We start from the raw sequence: 23,566 nt of genomic DNA, 5'->3' as shown, positions 1-23,566 counted from the left end.
TTGTAATGTAATGATACCTTATGTTATTGTAGCTAATCGTATTTCCTGTTATGACCTAGTGGGAGCATATAGGTATTGAATAACAAGGGCCCTAGAATTGAGCCGTGGGTTACTGGGGTACTGGTACCCCACATCAGACTTCTGTCTGGTTCCATGAGAAGTTTGCTATTGAAACAAAGAAATCCCTGTTCTGTATGTGAGATTTTAACAGGTTGAGTACTGGACCAGAGAGTTCGACCCGACTCTCCAGTCGTTTCAGTAAAATGTCAACAGTGTCAAAAAGCCGCACTGAGGCCCGACAGAACCAGCGCTGTGGTTCTTCCACATTGTTTTTATACGAATATCATTGAACACTTTGACTAGGCCAGTCTCAGTACTGCGGTGAGTATGGAAGCCAGACAGAAAGATGTCAAAGCAGCTGGTTGTAGTTAGGAAACTATTTACCTGCTTTTTCAATAATTTTGCTGATAATTTTGGTTGGCTTGTGATACTGCTGCAGTGATTTGTCCAGATTGTTCTTCTCTTTAACAGTGTTTTGATATTGTGTGTTTTTAAAGCCTGACAGAAAACATCGGATGAGAGGAATGAGTTCACTGTTTGAATCAGACCAGATGCAAAGACATGCAAAACTTTCTTAAGGAAATCTGTTGACAGCAGGAGGAGCTTAATAGATTTATAATTTCTTCTAAGTTTTTGTAGTTGAGTTGTTGAAATTTAGTCATTTCCTCTGCATCTGTTATGCTTGATATTGCATTGAAACTGATTTTGTGTTGATTTCTCTCCAAAGAAGTTGAAAAATGTATTGTGAGCCTGTAAACAGTGGCAAATAAGATGCAATCACTGTTTATGTTTTTATTTATGATTTCCGCAAAGGACATTTCTTTTGCATGACTTAATGTGGAGTGATAGCTTTGCATTCTTTCTTTACAGATCTCATAATAAAATATAGTTTAGTTTTATGCCATCTACTTTCTTTCATGTCTACATAGTGTAGAAGTTCTCCAAGAAGATTTCTTCCCACTAGACGTTAATTTCACTTTAAGAGGAACAATGGGATAAATGATGTCTGAAATTTTAGAATGGAAATTATCTACCTGCTCATCTACTGAGTTACAGCAGAGAAGTGAGGTGGAAGAATAGAGTTAAAAAGTTTCTGCTGTGGTGTCTGTAAAAAAAATAAAACAATACTATTCGTTTTACTAAATGAGTCAATGGAGATTATACTTCCAAAGACAACAGGTGTCTGATCAGACAGGGTGACGGCAATTTCAGAGACGTTATAAATCTTCATGCCCAAACAGATCCAGAGTGTGTCCTCAATTGTGGGTTGTCAAGCCGACTCAAACCCAGTTTTCAAGCATCATATAGTTATTTGGCACCAACGCCTTCAGGCTTGTAAATATGGATGGCGAAGTTTCCCACGATTATTAAGCAGCATATAGAAGACAAAAGATCACTGAACTCATTGACCAAATTTCCAGATATTTGGGGGTTTTGCATAAAGTTAGTGTCAGAGCTTGTTTATGGCCGTTTACCTTGATACCCAAATATTCAGAAAAATCCCATTTTCCCACAAAAACCTATTTACAGTCTAGATAATTATGAACTATTGAAGCAACACCTCCCCCTCTTATGCTTTCTATTCCCACTTCAGAAAAATTGTAATTTGGAGGCTCTGATTCAATTCGTACGATTCAACAATGTTTCTGTTAGAAACATAACATCAATATTTTGCTCTGTGATAAAATCGTGAACTAAAAGTTATTTTGCTGTTAAGGATCTTATATTTAGCAGAGCCAGTTTAAGTGATAGACGTTTCTTCAATTTGAGATTGGTTTAGACAGGATATATCTCAGATTTGATTTTAGACCATTGTATTTAATTTTTCTGTTGTCTGATCATTTGTTCTAATCAAATCAAATTTTATTTGTATAGGACATTTCAGTAACATTGCAGTTAAAGGTTTTTAAATCATAAAAACACAAAAATCAACAAGTGAAGTATTACATTTTGTCAAGTGCCATAATCACACATCAAAATGTTGGTCAGAGTTTCATTTATTATGGTTTAGACACAACTATAACCAGGCAGAGTTGAGATTTAAAGGCACTCAGTGTTTCAGCTGTTTTGCAGTTTTCTGGAAATTCTTTCCAGATTTGTGGTGCATAGAAGCTGAATGTTGCTTCTCCTCCTTTGGTTCTGGTTCTGGGGATGCAGAGCAGACCAAAACCAGAAGACCTGAGTAGTTCTGGAAGGTTGCTATGACAACAGCAGATCTTTAATGTATTGTGGTGCTCAGCTCTCCTGTTTCCCAGCCCCCAGGGGGGCAGAGGCATTCTTGAGGAAGACAGATCTACAACTAAACTCTGGACCCTCATCTCAGACTTCAGACATGTAGAGTGGAAGTGGAATCACAGTCATGTGGTTCTGATGTAGAATAGAAACATTTCTGATGAGACGTCTTGGCTTCTAGCAGGTGACTTTAATGAAGGAGCTGCCAGCTTATCCATTTGTTCTGGAACAAAATCGCCCTGATATGCAGTTTGCTCCATCGTTATCAGACGTTTTTGAGTCTGTTCTTCTTTGGCGGTAATCTTCTTGTTTTTGATCAAATAAAATAAGTGTGCATTAATTTTTTTTCCAGCTTTATTAAAGCAGACTCCATCTTGTTTAACGCTCCCAGAAGATCCTGTGATTAACGACGAAGTCCACTGACCTGGCAGGGCATGTTTATTTTTATTTTTTTATTAATCAAAAGCAGTCTACTCTATCCTTCATCTCTATGTCCAACTGTCTGTAGTGGCCCACTGATAAACACCCTCATTTTGAGACTTCCGATTGACTTATTGAAGTCATTTTTCAGAATTTCATATTTTTTGTTTGATAATATCAATAGTAGCAATGCATATGATTAGATTATTAATATTCGGCTGATTGGTGGTTAGTGAGAGAAATGTCTGTTTTACCATTAATTTCAAGTTAGTTCCTTGAACGTTACAATGGGTTCCCTTTTATCCCCTGAACTCCACATTCGCCTGACCTGAACCCAAAAGAGCCTGGATGGTATGTGGCGCAATGTGAGACTCTCATCTTGTCTGTGCATGAGACAAATCCGCTGCCATTGTGAGAAAACATCCTTTTAATATGGACTCATGTCTCTACACCATGTTGAATCTGTGCCAGAAACCGTTAAGGGAAACAAAAGCAACGGTAAATTTAATCTAGGTGTGACACATTTCAGCAACAAGGCCGTTTAAAGTGAAGTGAAAGTAAAACCATCAGACAGTCAACAACATTTTGTCAAATGCAGTCATCAAAATCATCAAGCAGATACACATCAAATATGTTGATCAATGTTCTAGTTATACTAATCAAAAGCAACTCTAAACAGTCTTGACTTAAAGGAAATCTGTGTTTCAGCTGTTTTGCAGTTTTCTAAAAATTTGTGGTGCATAGAAGCTGAATGCTGCTTCTACCTGTTTGGTTCTGGTTCTGGGGATGCAGAGCTGAGCAGTACCAGAACCAGAAGACATGAGAGGTCTGGAAGGCTGATACTAAAAATGTACTTTATTTGCTTTTCACATATGTAGAAGAAATCTTTATTGTCACAAAGAAAGCGAAGAGTCAAGGAGGAGACAGACGAGAGGCAGCAGCAGGACAATAACACAAAGTTTTCTCAGGGAAGGTAAAATTATAACCTGCTGAAACAAGAACATGTACTACAGTTATAAACCAAGCAGGTATTTGCAGGTTTTACAATATTTCAGAATTTCTACTCATTCACTCTCCAAAATGTTTTTCTACTAGAATATATAGGTAGCACAGAGAGAAGGTCAGATGTACTTTATATTTAGACGTTTTTATTTTTGGATATTACTCGTGTTCCAAAAGGCTCATGACATAGTTCAATAAATGTTTTATTTATCTTAATTACTTTTGTCTTCTGTGCTGTCACATTTGACTAAAATGCCAGTGTGTTTAGTGTTGTACTCCTTTCTGTGTTCATGCCGTTAAATCATGAGGCTTCCTACTCTGTTACCTGTCACTTTCATTACATTATGTGTTCCAAGAAATAATTTACATATACGAATGGTGTTTTACTCAACATTTCATCTCCAATGTCGCCATTTGGATCTTAATTATCTGCTACGGACCCTGTAGATGTTTGAGGCTAATTGCGTCAACACAACCAGTTTGACAGCTAAAACTTTAAATTTTGTTAATATGTGGTTATAGGAAATAAAGTTGGTCCCCTGGTGATGCACTGATAGCTAGCTACCTAGATTGAACAGACAGACAGACTGCATAAATAACATGTTTTTGTTTTTTTAAATTCATTCCCAGGGACTGGAGTTTGGATAGGTGTGCTGCTTTTCTTTGTCACTTTGGCTTTGCTCTACCGCAGATTTTAACCTTCCCACTGAGTTTTAATATGGAAAACCTCTTTAATATAATAATTATGTCAGCTATTAAAGATTTTTTGAAGAAATATCAGGTTTAATTACAGATTAAGCTAAAATACAGCAAACTTTATTAACTAACTTTATGAACTTTATGATTATTTATATTGTTATTATTATTGTTATTAGAAATGCCACTTTTAGATTATTTATTATGCTAGTGACGTGGTTTGCAGTGCTACTGGATTGACCAGTCATTGCACTTCCTTGTACTGTCCAGTGCACAATGGTAACCTGTGCCAATGTGACGCAGAATGCAGCTTTGCTCTTATATGGTTTGAAGGTTTGAAGGTATGAAGGTATGAATAATCATAAAATAGATCCAGGCTCCTGAAACAAACTGGTGGAAAAATACAACACAATAAAACCAAAGATGCAGCAAATCCAGAATATAATGTTTCACAAATAATAAACATACAGTCTAAGTTAAGCTTTTAATAGGAAATAATACAAGAAGGAACAAAAGTAGGTTAACCTAAGGAGATCAAAATGTGTCAAAAATTGAAAAACAAGAAATATTACTTCATGTCAGAGGCTTTCAGCCCCTGTACTTCATTGCACGGCTCCAAAAATAACATGAGGGATGAAGCTGACTAATTTGGCTATTGTGTTAAACTGTTGTTCAACTGTGCAATCTGAATTTATGGCCACAAGATGGCACCGTTTTATTACCTCTGGTTGGTCTCTTCCTCATTTTAAATGTAAATTTATCAAATGTAAATATATTTCGATTTTAATTACAAACACAATGCCAAATGTGATAAAGTATTTTGTTCATGTGATCCATGGTTTAATCAACATGGGATCACATGTGATCACATATTCTTCACATGTGCCTTAGTTTATGTGCCTCTGGCATAACTTAAATAAATGTTAAGTTATGCTGGAGGCATAAACTTCAACTTTAAGAAAGAGTGACACTTATATTTATGTGTTATTTCAAATATCTCGCGAGATGTTTTCAAGCCCAACCCCCACTCTAGGAGATTCTTCATTTCGCGCCATTGGACCGTTGAGGACTGTTTAAAAAAAAAGAAGAAGAAAAAAAAGAAGAAAAAGCGGATAGTTGAGCGCTTTCTTTGTTTTTGTGGATAAAGTAGACTTGAAGAGTTTGCTTTTTTTCCCCCAGAATAAAAGGTGAGAAATGTTTTACTTGATTTGAATCTCGAGGTGTATCGGAAATGTTTTCACAGAAATATAAATCTGGAAAGTAATGCGTACTGATTGTGATGTACCGGTGAACTTTTCCTTAGTACTAAAGTCATGCTAAGCTAGCTAAACGTTAGCTGAATGCTGGCCGGTTTTACAGTTTGAAGGCATTATCTGAAGTCCTACTGCTCATAAAACAAATTAGTGGGGATTTGATGGTTCGATGCTTCACTACTTAAACTTTACCTTGGCTATTTTTTAATGGAGGACACAACAGACGGCTGCTGTTTTCTCAGTCAAAATTAAAGTTAAGGACCGTTATAATAAAACGGCCATTTTTCCACTTTCCCTCCATGTCTGGAGCGCGTGCAGATGTGTGAGCTGCTACTATGATGACGTTCTTCCAGTTGAGAAATATATATATAATATATGTTACTGTTTTTAACTCTGCGTGATTTTTTTTTCTTTAATTGCCAAGAGAATCATAGTTTTATCAACTGAAGTGTTTTTTAGCCTGACACAGGATAGTCAGCAAACAACGTCACGTTATGCTTCTTTATTTAGCAGATCAGAGCACCCCATGTCATTCTGGTCAATTACATACTAATGTAAAAGTAGGACCCTGCTGTGTGTGTGTAGATTAAATGTAGTCAAGATCATACACTGAAAAAACTGTGATCAGGATTAATTAATATTTACTAAATAAATAAGAGCAAACTATACATAATAAAAAAGACTTTGTGCAGTTTGGAATCTCACTGAGCTGAATTAACCAAATTTGATTACTTTATTAACTGCATTTTACTCTGTATTTTTTAAATAAAATCAGCAGAAAAACAATAAGTAGAATTTATTTATTTTCATTGGTAAAGTCAAAAGTGCAAAAAATTGATAAATTTTACTCATTGGGAGGCCTTAATTTTTCCCGCCCAAGGCATTTTCATCACAGGAACATCGAGTCTGCTTGGCATTTCATGGACTACCGTTTGCTTAAAGGTAAGACATGTTTTAATTGTTCTTAGTTAAACAATTCAAGTGTCTGTAGCAGTTAAACATTGTCTTAAGTTACTGCAAATTACCAAACATGGCAACTTTACTGTACAGCAAGTCAATTAAGTTATAGTGTGAAGGATTCGAAGTCAGTCTACGTAGTCTTTGATTTGACTAAATGCATTGCAATGATTGAAAAAATAGTCTCAATGTCACAATTTAATGTGACTAACGTAATACCGTTATATAGTGGCCGTAGAATACAAGCTACTCTTTTATTTAATTTATTTTTTTGGCCTCAGCCCAAACCCCCCTCCCCCACCTTAACAAGCTAACTAGCATGTTTGGGCACCATAATGGCGGAACAGACGTTGTTTTCAACGGTGAGAAGGCTAATCAACTTAGGAGTTTCGTTTAAAGTTACTGCATTTACTTTTTACAATTGAAATGTACTCAAGTAGCATGTTAAAAGCAGATTTCTAATCAGTTTTTATAACGTTACACATTTCGGAAGAAAAATCAGCCGTTTTGCATAGTTACATTTTGAGACAAAGTGCGCTGTTTCTTTTTTCTTTTAATTTGGCTTTATTTTCATCGAACTTCTATTATTGTGTTTTGAGCACAATGGCTGGTGTTTTGCTAAACCCAAGTTCACCGGCTCTCACTGAGGCTCTCCATCAACGTTAGTTTCATTCAGATGGCACAAACGGCTTCCTCGTTTTTTCCTGTTTTCTCGGAAAAACGTTAAGCTTTCAAAATGTGGTTGCAGCTCACACTGACAGATAAATAGTTACAGTGAGATGCGTCTGTGAATGTTGGGTTGAAATCAGTACCTAGAGCTTCGTACTGACTCTGATCTGCCACAGAGAGAGTGAGAGAAATGTTTCGTTAGTCCGTTTTGGGCATCTTTGATTTTAATACTTATTGTTTGGCATTTGTTGATGTGCATATTACCTTAAAATCTGTTTCATATTTTTGTCTAACATCTTAAAACGATAGTTCATTTTTTGAAGTGGGATTGGATGAGATATTCATCCATAGTTGGTATATTATAGAGCAGGATGATTTTGAAAAAATGCTTAATTGTGATGATCTTTTCAGTGACATTACAGTTGCGAAATGATTTGCAATTTCTGAGGGAAATATAATTTTGTATAATTGTTTTCTTATTTTCATTGAAAAAATTAAGATGATTATGGCGCGATTCTTCCAGGGATGTGTAACGGATGTTTGTTTTTTTAAGTCTCTAGATTATGATGTGTAGGCCAGGACATCTTTGCAGCAGAACATTTCATTTAAAATAATTTTTTAAGATTTAAGAAATTTAAGAAATATTGTACCTCCTGTGATTTCAAAATCGCAGTAGGCTGTATTGCAATTTTGATAAAATTTTGATTAATTGTTCAGCCCTGGCACATTATTTAATTACTAGATCTATTAGTGATGTAGGCTACTAGTTATACACTAATTTAAAAACACATTTTTTTCTTATTATCTTAGGTTCTGGCCTATGGGGTGGCAGGGCAAGATCTGCAAGTCTTTGTCTGCAACAAAGGGTAATCTACTAAAACATTACAGACTGCAACACGCAACATTTGGTCGTGGGCAAACCCAGCCATGTCTATATGACAGTTGCCCTTGCACATTTAAAACACAGGGTGCCCTTCGCACACATTTGTCCAGGTATCATACAGCTCATGTCAGTATACAGCCAGGAATCATCTCTGCTTTTAAGTGTTTAGTTTGCAGTGCTAGTTGTTCTACAGAGAAGGACTATTTTCAGCATATAGGAAATCACCTGAAGAGCCACGAAACTGTCTTTTGTGTATTTGAAGGATGCAGCTTTCGGACAAATATATACAATACATTTTTGAAACACAAAAGTACAAAACACAAATCCTATTCTTCGAGTGATTTTAAGCAAAGTGTGTATGAGAGTCACCACGATCAGATTGTTGACCATTCTGATTCATTAGAGGCCAGTGATAATGAGGGCACAAGTTTAGATTGTGATTAGGAAAGTGCTTCATACTTGGTTCTTCAAAGAATCGGTTTACTTCTGCTGAAGCTAGAAAGTGTCTATAATGCCTCAGTGAAGTACATTGATGCCTTGGTTGAAGACCTTCAGTTCATTTCATCTTCAGCATCTGTTGAAGTTGTTAGAGATATACTTGATTCAACATTGAAGTTAAATAAGAGCATTGTTGACCAGGCCATCATAACAGACTTGGCAGAACTATTTGATACAAAATGTGTTACGTTACTGTCATCTATTTTATAGATCAAATTTGATCCATCGTCTTGCTTTTGAAAAATGTCGTAAGAACAGTATGTATGTTTGTAATATTTGAGGCTTTAAAACTGGTTTCATGATTTGTCTTTCAGATCCAGGCTGAGTTTCACAGAATCACAATGGTGCATCTTGAATCAAAGTTCATGTCCAAACTGGATGAATATACTCCTCGACTTCTGAACCTCTTCCACTCCAAGGGCGGAAGCATGGGATTGAGACTGCATGCTATCCTACTCAAGGTATCCTTCATTGAGCATTATGGTTGCTAACATTTTATTCTCAAAATTTTGTGTTTAAACTTCTGGAATATCATTACTTAAATTTACTGGAGGTTAGCCTGTGATTCTCTTTACAAATGGAATATGAAATAATCGCATGAGAATTTGTTTCAGTAGTGTTTTATTACACTGGTCCCCAAAGGCAGGAAGGATCCTTGAGTTTATTAACAGTAATATAAACCACCTGGTGTTTATTTATTTCGTTTCAGACTCCAAACAATCCTGACATCAACATGACCAGAGATGTTATCATTCGATGTTTGATGCTGTACCTTGGGGAATCTACAGATCAACTCTTAAAAGAGTATGATGTAAGTTGAAGTAGATGTTAAAATATAAAGTAGCTGATTTCTCTGATCTCTTCTACTTGGAATTCGTTGGAAAGTCTAATCACAAAATAGTCATAACTGTATTTCTCCCAGTAGTTCTTGGCAAGCTATATCATTGTCCTCTGTTAAGTGTGTTTACATTTTTATTTTCCATTAAGGAATTTTTAAGTGCTAGTGCAGAATGCTATCTCAATTTGATTTCACCAACTGGCATAATTTAAAACTTGTCAGTAATTTATGTAATTTTTTTCCTAAGAATGCTTTACCTAACCATAACTTGTTTTTTTTCTTTAAGTCTTTGCAATTTGTCCCTAAAAGTGAGCTAAGAAATGATGGCCAAGACGTTGCTTTGTGAATACGAAGACATTTTTACAGAAAGACTGAGGCAATGCAGAATAAGATATTCATCAAGACAGTGCCAAGAAGAAATAATAGTGTAATGGATTGATTTAATTTCAGAAACTTCTTTTAGAAATATTTGTAACTGTTCAGCTCATCATTGTATAATTGATTATATTATAATAATATAATATATTATTATGATTGATTTATATATATATTTTTTCATTTTTAAATTATGTGCGTTTTTTTTTTTTTGTGTTATCGCGCGCGTTGTGAGCTAGCGCATGACTCAAACCTCGGCATCCGGTGTACGATTTTCAAAATAAAAGCTCCTCCATACTCAATACATAGAACGGACATATTTAATTATTTCTTGCGCGGCCCGGTACCAATTGGTCCACGGACCGGTACCGGTCCGCGGCCCGGTGGTTGGGGACCACTGAAATAGACCCTTAACAAAAGACTTCACATATACCTGTGAATTTTAAAGTGTCTCCTTCACAAAGTTAAACTCAGTAATTTGGTTCAAGGAAAGATTACCTTCACAAACCTAGTTTTGCTCGTCTGCACTCAGCATCTCCAAAGATTTGAATCTTTGCCTTATCACATAAATCCTGAACAATTTTCTAATACTAAACAACACATTTTCATTGAAACAATTTCCATTTGATTCAGATATTATCATAGACAGTACAATTTTCAAATACATTCAGCATTCACCATTCTAAACTTAGATAAAGCACTTTGGTTAAAAACTTGCTATTAATACTTAGAAAAATGTTAATGATCTCAACATTCTATATTGTATTTAGTTTAAACCATGCCAGATGTGGTTCTGGAAGACCTTTGATGTTCTGTGAACCAAACCGGCTTCTGTCTCCCGGAGATGCTGATTTTACGGCCTCCTGACCTCTTGTTCTCACAGAGAGATCCCCTTCTTATCTGCATTAATTTCCTGCTTCTGAATACTTACCGATAGAGTAGTTTAGTTTTAAATCTTTAACCCAAACCTATTCACAATTAAAAATTTGTACCTGGCGTATGATTAACTGTATTAGCACTTCCAAAATAATTATTTTTCCTCAACAATAGGAATAAATTTCCCCCAGATATTTAGTAAATCTAAATAATTTTTGCTCAGATACTTAGTAAATAAAAATAAGTTTTCCTTGTAAAATTGACTTGGATTTACTAAATATTTTTGGGCAATATAACTTATCATTTGGCTTGATATTACTAAATCCAACACATTTCAGCTGTTGCTTTTATTAAGATGTACTTAATTTTTTTAAGTTAAGTTAAGTTAACATATTCAATACTTTTTAATCAAAATTGTATAACCTAAAATCTATTCAATTCTATTACGTGTCACTTTGTTGCTACAGTTTTTTAAGTAACCATTGGTCAAATTTTTCTCAGTGTAGGAGCTTTGTTTTATTAATTTTTACATTTTGTTTGAGGCCAGTGGTCCAGTGAAGCTCAGATGAGGAATGAATGGGGCAACACATCAGAACAGCCAGAGACCTCATCACCTTCAGCACTGGAGAAGGAAAACTCCCCACCTGAGCATCACCACCCACAGCACCTTCACCTGTGGTTACTGGCACATATAAGAAGACCCCAATACAAGATACCAATGCCAACGTGTGTGTGTGTGTGTGTGTGTGTGTTCTAACCATCCTTGAAGACATCAAGGAGACTCAGAGGGTTCACAGTTGAAAGGTACAGTCTCTCCTGAAACAACGTGAAGGACCAGTCACTGACGTTTTGTTTTCCCTCTCTGGGTTTAGTACTGATGGTATTAAGCCCATTTCTACTCATCTGGTTTCGACACGTTCATTGTCTGGGCCTAATATGGGGCAAATCTGTATGGTGTCATGCTCAGATGTTAAAAATTGTTTCTGGTTCTCAACAGTTTCAAACAGAAGTAAATAAATTGTTGTTTTGTGTACATATATATACTTGTCTTGGAAGTCTTGATTCACAGCTACAAGTTTACTTTAGTATGCAGTTATGTCTTAGAGAATTATATGAGATCAACATGTGAAAAGTGAATAATATGAAGAAATTGGAAATTTTCATGGTTAAAAAAAAGGTGGTCCCATTATTTCATAATTGTATATATTTTCAACTATTTCACACCTGGTGTATGTGTTGCAAATGTTTCACATGTGCATCACATGTGTATCACACAGGAATCACATGTGATTTTACCACAAAACCTTCCAAAATCACATGTATAGATGTGCTTTCACATGTGATTCACATCTTTCACTCATTATTTACATGTAAAAACTTGTGTGAACCACATGTGTAGTAACATGTACATGTGATTTTCATGGGATATTTTTGTAAGGATAGTTACTATCCAACTTTGTTCTTAAGCAGTTCAGTATCCTCCTCTAGTGAACTGAACGCAGTATTTGTTTTAATCTAAATGCACTTTTACAAGCAGGTTGTTGCTGATTTTTGTATTTAATAGTTTTTTGCTTTATAATTGATTCTCAAACTCTATGTTCAGTTTTTAGAGCCACCACATCTGATTTGATGTAATCACACTCCTGCCAATCAGAGTTAAGAAAAAACATTTAATACCAAAATAACAAACATGATCCATTTACCACCATGTTTCAAAGAGGATTTAGAAACCAGCAGGTAAGAGACATTCCCCCCTGACTCAGCTGAACTTTGGTTCCTGGTTGAACATATTTGAACGAGGTGTGAAGTGTTTTCTTTAAAGTGAAAATATGTGTTAACCAGATGAACAAAAGAGAAACCCCACTTAAAATAACAATGTGATTTACAGTCACGCATGCATTACCCAGATGCTTCAATGTGACAGACTGACATCTCTCTGCTGTCACTTTGCACGCACACTGTTTCAAATATAGATCAGTCAGAATGAGTTTGAGAATTTTTTTGACCATTTGATATTTATCAGAATTGATTCTTTGTGAATTATACTAAACTTTTCAATGCAGATTGGACCTTACATGGTGTACTTTCATTAAAGATTTCTCATTCTGTTTGCACTGAAACTTCAAATGTTATTCTCCAAAGCCAATCTAATACAGAGTTGTTGTTGACGGAACCATTATTAAACGATCCAACCTCTACAACAGCTGACAGTAGATTTATATTTGCAACATGTTGTCGTACGAATGAGTAAAATGTCCCGTGGGTGTAAAATTTGCTAAATCATTGCTGCTCCACCTTCGTTCTGCCTGCAGGTGCAAAATAAACACAAGAATGCTGTGATTCAAAGTGTGGCTTGGGGGCCGTTTGCGGGACGTGGCCTGACTTTGTGCGGCCACGTCCAACTCTACCTATTATCAGAATTATTTTATTAAATCCTGGGAAAGTACAGCAAGTGTTTTCAAATAAAAAGTTACCAAATTTTTAATACTGGGAAAAAACAGAATATTGTTTTCAGTCTTCTTTCAAAACCTTTCTTTTGTTAGAGAAACCATGCAAAACTCTTATAGTTTTGGATTTATAAAGACGTACACATCCCTTTCCTATGAACAAAAAATATTACTTAAATAAAAAAACTGGTGACACTTTATTTGAAGCAGTAAAGCTCCTTAAAGCCGTGTGCAGTGTATTCATGAATATGAAGGAGTCTTCATAAATGTTTATGACTGTCGTCATGAATGTCATTTGGTAAACAAGGACAATTTTAATACAAAGTTCCATTTAAACTTGCACTAAAGGACAACTCATAGTTTCACTTTGCATTATTTGGTCAATAATGACACTTAATGCAAATTTCCACTAAAGTTGTATTAAAGGTCCATTAAAAGTGTCAACTTCGCATTATTTGGCAAATAATAAAACCCTTCATGAAACTATTGCAACATTGCTCAAATTTTCAAATCTTCTGTAGAGAATCACTGAAGATTTTGTTGAAAGTCAAATGACATAGACGAGGGGTGTAAACTTTTTGTCACATGGGCCAAAATTGTTCAGTTAATACACCCGGTGGGGCCGAGAAAATAAAGATTAAACCGAAATCACATAAACAAAGATATAGAGCCAAAGACCATAAGCAAAAAATCTGAATCCATTTTTTGTGGGGGGGAGATGCATAGTTTGAAGTAAGAAAAGGACTGTATTATTTATGGAAACTGGCTCATTTGGCCCCTCTGTTATCTTCTTAAACTCAACTGTGCGATCTGAACTCACCTCTGGTTGGTTTCCTCATTTTAAATGTAAATATATTAAATGTAAACATACTTAGATTTTAATACAGTTACAAACTGTTTATTACAAAAACAATGCCAAACGTTTTAAGGTGAAACAGAGGTTGATGCTAAAATCTGTTGATGATATTTCAACACAGAAATGAGAAATTGTAAGTCTCTATACTGTCGGCTGCTATACTAGCTTGTGCTTTGCTAGCAGTAAATGTAAATTATCTCTTTCAAACTCTCCCGACTCCACTAGGGAGAAGGGTGTTATGTATGGATGGATGGACGGACGGATGGATGGATTGAACTCTCCCATGCTTGTGTTTAAACTTGTGTAAAACATAACTTGGTAGTGAAACGGCGCCATCTGCTGTCGCTAGTAGCTACTGTAGCTGTGGGTCTGCGCCGTTGCACAGGACTGCTGCAAAAGAGGTAAAGTATAATATTTTAGTCATGTTAGAGTGTTTCAGAACTAAAAGCTAGCAATATTATGTTGTGTTGTATGCTTTTTGGTCTGTTTTAGCCATGTTAGTTACTGTTGGATTTTATTGTATGGCACAATTTTATATCCAAGCATTCGGCTAAGCTAGCAGCTAACGGTACTGTTTTCAAATCAAAATGGAGTGCATGTTAATCATCCACAAGATCTCTATTTACAGTGACTGAATTGCTGGTATTTTGTGCAGATATGTTACTGTGTACAATGTGGGATGTTATTCAAATGTTATGTGATAATTTTTATAGTTTTATTCTTTTGTTGTTCACATGTTTGTTGCACATAATTTAACATGAAAAAACTATAAAAATGAGAAAATAGGATTTTTTTTGGTTCACATTTTAAAATGATTTTATTGACTTTTGTATTTTTTATTACTAAAGATGTTATTTTTTTTCTGAACCCATACACAATCCCCCCACACCCTCTCCAAACAAAACAAAAAACAAATGTATCATTTATGGTAGCAGAAACAACCACAACAGTATTTTTTTATTTTTTTAAATCAACCATGCGATCAAGAATTTGTGAATATTACCATTGTACTAATATGTCAATATTATCATTATTGAAAAAAATACTACTGTTTTAATTTATAATGACTCAAGACAAGGCAAAATAGAGCTCATGCTAAATGTCCACGAGATCTCTATCCACATCTGAATTACAGCGGTGTTTTGTATAGATAATGAACTGCTGTCCCAACCAACCAGCACTGATTGGAACATTGAACAGCAAAGAGATAGAACCAGATAATGGTCATATATATCCATACTAGGGATGCACCGATTGCAGTTTTCTGGCTGATTACGATCTTTTAAAAAGCTTAACCTGCCGATTCTGATTTTGGCCGATACCAATGTTTTTAGTCTGAAATGTTGCTCAATATAGCAAGAAAGTTGTTGAGTTGGCAACAGTGGGGTTACTATTGTTAATTATAAACATCCAGACACAATTTGTGGGCCGGTTTGTCAGTCAGACCTTTCTCACCAGAAAGCAAAAGAGGACAGTGATTGATTCTTAGACCTTTGCCAAGCTAGATAAGATGGCTGAATAAGATTGGCTTCATATTTGAAATTTGGCCCATCACCAATCTACCAAAATTAAGGAAATCGGCACCGATAAATCGGCTGGCCGATAAATTGGTGCACCCCTAATCCATACCTATCAATCTATCTATACAGATCAGTTTATCTGATGAGAACAGACTAGCAAAAAAGTAGGTCTACTTTGCTGAAACACAGTGAGTTTTCAAGCTGTCCGTAGTTCCCTACCGGCAAGAGCCCTGAACAAGTGCACGCATTTTTTTGCTGCTTGCCTGTGCTGAGACGCAGGTGAAACAGTATCTGATGGGAAACTGTAACACCCAGAACTACCAGCAGAACATCCTACCCACCAGGTTGGGAGTCCTCATGGAGAACGCAGGTCAGTCGGCACATTGATCACCCCTCTATCAGCCCAGTATGGAGAGATTCCTGGATAAGTAGCCTGGTTTCACCCCTGGTTGTGACAGACAACCTGACCCTAGTCCTTCAAAGTGTGTCTTAAATTTTATTTTCCAAGGATATTATTGGTAATTATTTACTAACCCATTTTTACAACTGCTGAGGTTGAAAGTCATACCATAAAAACAAAATGTTCAGATCCTAAACTGGGAAAAATATAATACAAAACATGCTATATACTAAATTGACAACTTAAGGCTTTGATCAACAGGAAAAAAATATGAAAAGTACACAATAAAATTAATTTGATTTTTTTTATTAATCCCTTTCATAACAGAGTATATATATCTCCCACCACATACAACAAAAATTAGACGACAAAATCATACTTCATTTTATTCAGTTTGACACTTCAAGATTATTCCTTCAAACATTAACTTTATGTACTTATATGTAACCTTCCTTCCAAAAGAGTTAAAATTTCATATCCTATGATATTACCAAAAATAAATGATAAAAAAAACCCCACAAAACAACTGAACATTATATTAATCCCACAAATGGTCTAAAACACCACAGTGGACCAGATATTAGAAAAGCAAAATTACTTCTGTTTCTCGCCTAATTACGAGTACAAACCAAAACCCAGAAAACACCTCTTACCATTATGAACTTAAGTAACAAAATTTATTGGATTTCAAAGTGTGATTATTCGTTGATATCAATTGACCAGAACTCTGGTCATCAGCAAACTGACAATCAGGGTAACAATTGATGCCAGATGGCCTGTACCATCTGACGCCAATATCTTTGGATTCACACCGTTTCTTTGGATTAGTCCACCTACATAAAAAAGAGAGATGCATAGATTTTGTCAGTCAATTGGAATATAATCTTTGTAATTAGAAAACAATGGAGAAATGGTAGAACTTTACCAGTGTTTGATTGTGCCACTAGCACCAGTGGTCCAATTGACAGAGCTGCAGAGTCATGGTAAGATATGTCCCTCTTGAATAGAGTGTGGTGACCTGGGTAGCAATGCTGCAAAAAAAAACCCCCGAAGACAGCAACATTAAAGGTGCGCAACTTAATTATATACAATATAGCCACAAAAAGCACACAATAAAACTTACAGCTCTGCAGTTGTTGTTTCTCAAAAGGCACAAGTGGACATTGCAGTGCAAGAAAATCTGTGTGTGGTTGGTGAAGGTGAACATCCTGAAGGAGAAACGAGACACAGTGGAGACACCGTTCTGAATCACCTCTACGGTTCCATCATCTGGATTAGGACACCTGTGAAGCAGAAGCATCAGTTAGACTGACAGCAAGAAGACACTGAATTAAATTATAAAGACAACAATATGGTCTCATTTACTGTGCAGTAATGAGATCCCAGCGGACAGGGTAGTTGGCTTGGTTGACCGGCGTGGCCCAGCAAGAGTCCAGAACTGTGGCAAACTGGTGCTGATCCACCCCTTCCGTTCGCACCTCCAAGTAAAACATCTCATCAACTTCCAGATCTATGTTTCCGTTAGTGCTAAAGGGGAAGTGGAAACCTTCATCCTCATAGGGGATCATCCTCATACGATATGACCCCGTGCCAATGGGAAGCTTCTTCCTCAGAATGCTGCAGTAGAAACATTTAATGTGACCAATCTGTTAAATGCATCTGATAATCTCACACCCAATTTGCTTACAGCGGCGGTTTTCAAAGTGTGTGCGCCTCCCTGGGCGCCAGAGCACTTCATTTTATTCAGTGAAAAAAAGTAAACCGGAAAAAGCTATCTGCTTGCTGTCTTCTGATGTGAGAGAAACGTCTTTACGCACACAATCAACTCTGTGGATTTAGGAAAAAGTTGGTACTGATATTACCAAAAATAGCGGGGATCAGTGGAAATGATACCACACCTTAGAGGATGTTTTGGCCAGTGATGTCAGTAACGTTACTGACGTCGGACCACTTTTTTCCGTAATGAGTAATCTAACGCGTTGCTATTTCAAATACAATAGTCAGATTACAGTTACTTATCAAAATCATTTTTGCGTTACTATCTTCTTTTGTTATTTAATCGTATTTCCTCTACTCGTCTTGTCGAGTGACCGACGTCTCTATGCAACAGAAATGTAAACAATGGAGGAGATCGCATTTTGTTGGTGGAAAAACTGGAACTATTTTCAGTTTCTGTCGCCAAGTCCGATTATTATAAGCGGCTTTGGGCTTCATCTTTGAAAAGTCGCTTGCAAATTTAATGAGTGGCGGGTTGCGCCTTTTTGGGCTCGTTTTTGAACGTGAAGTTGCTCATTTGGGCTTGGAAATAAGCAGAGACTCATAATAAATCCCAGAATTTGTCCGTCATTAAGGTAGTTTTAGTCAGTCTCTCCCTGTTCATCATTTCCCGGATGATCCGTCCCGCTGTGTCTTTGTTAATGTCAACTTAATTTATTACCTCTCAATGACATCGAGCTTCGCGTTGCGCTCCAGAAAACTGCAAACATCGAGACCAATATGAACAGCGCAATAAACGTGAAAACAGCCACGAATAAACGTGTCCGGAGTTTCCAATAGTTATAATGGCAAGTTAGCACCGTTATAATTATTAATATTACGGTAAGTGTCGCAGCCATCTGAGCTGTGGAGCTGCAGGAGGAGCTCTGTGCGCTGCGACATCAAACTCAGGGGCGTAACGCAGAATCTGGAGGCAGGGGGGCTTTAAAATCCTTCTTAGAGTTTTTCAGACAACAGTGGACCACACAAATTACTCATGTTTTTTTATTTTTTGTACTGTTTTTTGTACAATCTCCACTTCAGTTCAACCTTATCAGTGTAGACACATTGTTGATGTTACCATTATAAAATAACTTACAATTAAGTACTGGCAAAGGTCAATGTGATTTTCACAAGAGGCGGAGCGTTGTTGTTAGCAGCTGCTGAAAGTAACTAAAAAGTTACTTTTAGTGTAACTTAGTTACTTTCCAAGTCAAGTAGTCAGTAATATAACTAAGTTACTTTTTCAAGGAGTAATCAGTAGTCCGATTAAAGTTACTTTTTCAAAGTAACTATGACATCACTGGTTTTGGCCAGAGCGGGGCTGAAGGTGGAGTTTTTACTCCACCTCCGCAGTAGAAACATTGTGCTCCTTGGAGGGGGGCTCATCCTTTCATACTTTGAAAACCCCTGGCTTACAGGATTCCATTGAAAAGAAAAAATAACCAATAACTGGTTAGAGACATAATGGTCATGGACATAATGGTCAAAGGAACCACAGGGAGAAAATGGTATGATCACCTCTCCACAGGGTTGATGCCAACAGCCATTGACAGAGCCTGAGCCAAGGGGTAAATACAGGAGAAATCGAGATGAATGTTCCTCTGACGGCTGATCAAACCTCCATGAGGATCCACATTCCCTTGAATAGTGTTCTCATACATGAAGTGGGTTCCATTGCTCTAAACAGTGAAATGACAGAATGGCATCAATCAAGTTAAGTAACATTTTGGAAGCTTTAAAGAAGATGTTCTAATTCACAAACTTTACCCTAAGAGCTGTCCCACACAGATGGTTGTCATTGTCAAAATGGAAGATGAGTTGTCCGTCCTGGAGAGTCCCACTGCAAGAGCTGTCTCGGAGATGGAGAGCACTGGAGTGGAAGCCTGCTTCAAACAGCTGGCAGCGAGATATTGACATGGTGCCAGAACTGCTGGAGCATTCAATGTTTGAGTCTGCTCACCAGAGAGAGAAACATATTTTGAGGTTTTGTGACCAACTAAACCAACTGATGCAGTAAAACTGATATTATGCTTCAAAAACGAACATCAACAATATAGCACCAGTGAACAAAACATGTTTGGAACATGACTATCATTACAGTTCTTCACATGAAGAACAGAAAGTTTAAAAGGTGTTGCACTTACCGTAGCTCTCATTGTTGGGTCGATGATGGTGCTCGTCACAGAAGCAGCCGTACACACCATTTTTCTTACCACACCACTCATGCTCTGCACAGTCCAGCTGTTCACAGGGGTCAGTCTCAGCTGAATCAAATATATCAGAAAAGGCCAAGAAAGTTTCAAAACAAACATTGCATAAAATCAATTAATAACTCATTGTTCTGACAATATATTGAGCAAAACAAGCATACCACAACGCAAAGGAGAGCGCCAGTTGGGGATGCTTAAACCCAAGACGGTGCAGGTTTTCTCATAAGCAGAGACAGCAGAACATAGCATGCCATTGGCTGGTGTGTAGAGGCAGAGATCGTAAACACAGGAAGTGAAAAATGGTTGGGGGTCAGAATTCAGGTGACAAGAACTGAATGGGCCACTGGTGTTGGTGATGACTCTGCAGAGGTCTGTGTATTCTTCTATGAAGCTGCAGTCACTTAGTCCATCACGACTTCTCTGATCAGTGGATCCACACCTAGAAAAGTTGTTTAGACATTTAAAACATTTTTAGAGACACTCAATTTCTGAACAAATGTTTGCAATGGTTGAGCTTTTTTAGGGTAACTATGGAAAAGTCTGAGCTCACCCTGCTTGGCTTGTCTCTGATTTCCAGCTGTGGCCAAACTGGTTGTCGTTTTGGGCCAAAGTACCATTGGGCAAAACTTTGTCATCATTGGGATCACCATTGAAGTTCCCACACATTCCACTGACTCTGTTCTGATAGTTGCGGCCCATCCTGACCAGTAAAGTACTAGAACCATCAAACTGGACTACGACATCAACAGCATTAAACACTATGTAACTTCCCTGCCTCATCATCTGACCAAAAGTTCCTGCATTAGCAGGAAGAGAAACCTCTGCTCCATTTACCTGTTGTGATGAGAGTTCATAGAGTTAGACCAAAGGTCTTAAAACAAAAACTTGTTTATTATCCTGAATTTAAATTAAGTTTACCTTCACTCTCTTGTTAGGTCCGATCCTGACATTAACTCTCTGATGATGATTTGAGAGGAATATATCAACTGATGACGCAAAAGACACAAGATTGTTTCCTCTGTGCTTGTTGGTGGCCACGACTTTGTACTGAGTTTCATTGTTGCTGTGTCTCAAGCTTTCAGTGATGACATAAGAGCATGATCCCTGAAAATGAGCTAGGGCTCCATCGAAGGTGATGTAGTGTGGGTCACCCCATACAGTACAGGTAGACATGGAGTCGTAACAGCCCAGCTGGCCATCTCTGATGGTGCACTGTTGTGCAGGAGTGCATGATGTGGGACTGCAGATCAGGTCATTGGGCGCTTGACATTCACACCGTTGGGAGCAACCGTCTGTCCAGAAGGACTCACCAGCCTGCAAGATGAGAAACAAATAAAAATATTAGGTTGTGTGACAACATTGAGGTAATAAGGAATACACTACAGTAATGCTTCTCTGTCTGAAATCATAGTTGTAAAACTGCATCATGCAGAACCTGATATACCCAATTTACCCTTGCCAAGTTTCCACTCCTTCCTGTCAGTTAAGGCTTTTGTCAATCACTGGAAGAATTTCCAATGTCGGTGCCAAATAAAAGATTGAGACGATATATATAGCATATCCTCATACTTGAGTTTTGACTTGAAAGCACCTACCAGCCAAATAGCTATAGGGCAATTACTGTAAATGTTCTAATGCTAATTTCTGCAAATCTATGAAAACTACATAAGGTAAATAGTAAATAGGTAAATTTACTGTTTTTCTAGTCATAGGGAGCACATGTGCATACATTCACGCACCAATTCGAAGATTGGTAAACAACTAATGATCTAGGAGCACATTGATTTGTAAAAGGTGGAAGCTAGAATTGAACCCACAACTTTAAAACCTTCTGGCTGATGTCTAAAAATATATGTGAATTCCACACAAGACCATTTTATTTGGTGAAGGGCACCTGTCAATTCTCATTTACTTTCCTTTGTTTGTCTGTTTGTTTGTACCCCACCGGGGGTCTTTTTGTGGGCTCTAGTGTCCCTTATTCAACAGTAGACTGACAGGAAAGGAAAGGGGGGAAGACATGCGGCAAATGTCGTCGGGTCCGGGAATCGAACCCGCGATGGCCGCGTCGAGGACTGAAGTGTGGGGCGCGCTACCCTCTACGCCACCGGAGCACGCCCCTGCTTTCCTTTGTTGCGTTGCGTTTGAAAACTATATTCTGTCCTTAAGGATAATTTTGGCTATTGACTATTGGCTGCTTCTCGTCTGTGTACCTTTAAGTCCAGCCTCCGCCAGCACCTTCTTTTGTCTTTGTGAGACAGAACCATCCTTGCATATAATTATCTGAATAGGTGAAAATGACACTTTCTGATTCCAAGAAATTTTACCCAAGGAGACTTGTGAAGGTCTACTAAACTCTCTTTTTAAAATGTTGTAATTTGCTTTGGTTGTGATGTCACACAAGGTGGCATTATGTGTGAGTTGTTTTCTTGAAATGCAACACCTTAATGGTGTTTCATTCTTCAAAGCCATTCAGCAAGATTCTTGATTCTCAGCTAATTTATCAAGAATAAAGTGAACTGAATTAACCTACATTGAAGTAGAAGCCATCATGCAGACAGCCACAGCTCTCCACAGGGACACAGTTTGCTCCACTCCTGGAAAAACCTTCATCACAGAAACATCCCTCAGAGCAAACATGGTCACAGGCAGCATCAATGCTGCTGGTACATGTGTTTCCACAGTCTGTTCCACACAGCTCATAATGGCTGTTGGCTGGACAGACCATTCCTGTGGAAAAAAAGGGTGACAAGTTGGTTAAAACAAGTTCAAAGATAAGAGATTGCATATTTTGAGAGACTTTTGAGGAAGATGGTTGTTTGATTGAATACTTTAATAGCACATTGCCTTCCCTACTCACTGCAAGTGGTGTTTTGTCTCCAAGGGTAGACTCGGACATTAGCAGACTGACAGGCACTGACGTATGTCTCTAGAGCCCTGCACAGGAGATCACTGCCTCGATTTCCCGACACACAGACATCAAAGACGCAGTCACTGAAATATGGTGCTGGATCAACCTCCTCATGGCAGAAGCTGAAGGGGCCATCAGCTGCCCGGATCACCTCACACTGGGCCCTGGCAGATCGGTCATCATTGCATTGTGCGCATGAAGAGCCACAGCTGTCACTACAGGTGTAGTTCCCAGGAACCTTCCAAGATGCCCCAAAAGCATCTGCTGAGTTGGACGATGCTCCACTTGGAGTATGGAAGTCATCATTTGGATTTCCATTGAAGTTTCCACAAAGTCCACACATGTTTCCTCTGATCAAGATAAGAAAGATTGAATCAAAATGTTGCGTGACAATGAAACAGACAATGGTAATATTCTCTTTTTACAGTTCTAAAAAGGCATTCATTCAGTAACTATAGGATTGAACAATATAATATTAAAATGAAAGCTGTGCTGAAAATTAGATAGACTACCTGTAGCTTGGGGGTACCGAAATGGACACCGTGCTACTTCCATCATACATGACACTCAGCCCAAACTCTGCATTGACAAATGTTTGAGATCCACTTCCAAAAATAGACAGGCTTCCATTGAAGACAATGGGCAGGTTTCTTGTGATTCCATTCACCTGTGAAGACAAAAGTTTTTTTATGGGAGACACACAACTGA

At 37.5% G+C, this 23,566-nt stretch overlaps 1 protein-coding gene and 2 long non-coding RNA genes across 10 annotated transcripts in view; 2 read left to right on the top strand and 1 right to left on the bottom strand.

The window, feature by feature from the left end:
- The window catches only part of LOC122823560 (alpha-tectorin-like), a 95,768-nt gene that overhangs the window by 19,497 nt on the left and 52,705 nt on the right, over positions 1–23,566 (bottom strand). For 4 of the 7 annotated variants that reach the window (XM_044103322.1, XM_044103325.1, XM_044103324.1 and 1 more), the window contains 13 exons: positions 23,371–23,525; positions 22,808–23,208; positions 22,481–22,677; positions 20,869–21,264; positions 20,501–20,784; positions 20,112–20,389; positions 19,885–20,004; positions 19,508–19,692; positions 19,259–19,419; positions 17,348–17,599; positions 17,106–17,265; positions 16,908–17,013; positions 15,981–16,815 (listed from right to left, as the gene is read on the bottom strand). In XM_044103322.1, the coding sequence (XP_043959257.1) occupies positions 16,694–16,815; positions 16,908–17,013; positions 17,106–17,265; positions 17,348–17,599; positions 19,259–19,419; positions 19,508–19,692; positions 19,885–20,004; positions 20,112–20,389; positions 20,501–20,784; positions 20,869–21,264; positions 22,481–22,677; positions 22,808–23,208; positions 23,371–23,525 (2,817 nt within the window). In that variant the 3' untranslated portion in view covers positions 15,981–16,693. Of the gene's footprint in view, positions 1–15,979; positions 16,816–16,907; positions 17,014–17,105; positions 17,266–17,347; positions 17,600–19,258; positions 19,420–19,507; positions 19,693–19,884; positions 20,005–20,111; positions 20,390–20,500; positions 20,785–20,868; positions 21,265–22,480; positions 22,678–22,807; positions 23,209–23,370; positions 23,526–23,566 lie in introns of those variants that run through there. The other 3 variants (XM_044103320.1, XM_044103321.1, XM_044103323.1) reach the window with 2 other exon arrangements.
- Positions 7,336–9,974, top strand: LOC122823563. Its single transcript, XR_006369356.1, has 4 exons — positions 7,336–8,155; positions 8,985–9,131; positions 9,380–9,481; positions 9,795–9,974. It is a non-coding gene; the product is annotated as an uncharacterized LOC122823563 (long non-coding RNA).
- Positions 14,101–17,222, top strand: LOC122823562. Of its 2 annotated transcripts, XR_006369354.1 has the most exons (4): positions 14,101–14,463; positions 15,898–15,952; positions 16,990–17,050; positions 17,133–17,222. It is a non-coding gene; the product is annotated as an uncharacterized LOC122823562 (long non-coding RNA). The 2 variants fall into 2 exon arrangements; XR_006369355.1 differs by lacking the exon at positions 15,898–15,952.

This window comes from Gambusia affinis, linkage group LG20, assembly GCF_019740435.1.
Source record: "Gambusia affinis linkage group LG20, SWU_Gaff_1.0, whole genome shotgun sequence".
Lineage (NCBI taxonomy): Eukaryota > Metazoa > Chordata > Actinopteri > Cyprinodontiformes > Poeciliidae > Gambusia > Gambusia affinis.
Note: the sequence above shows the minus strand (reverse complement) of the source record. Positions and strands in the feature narration are given on the sequence as shown.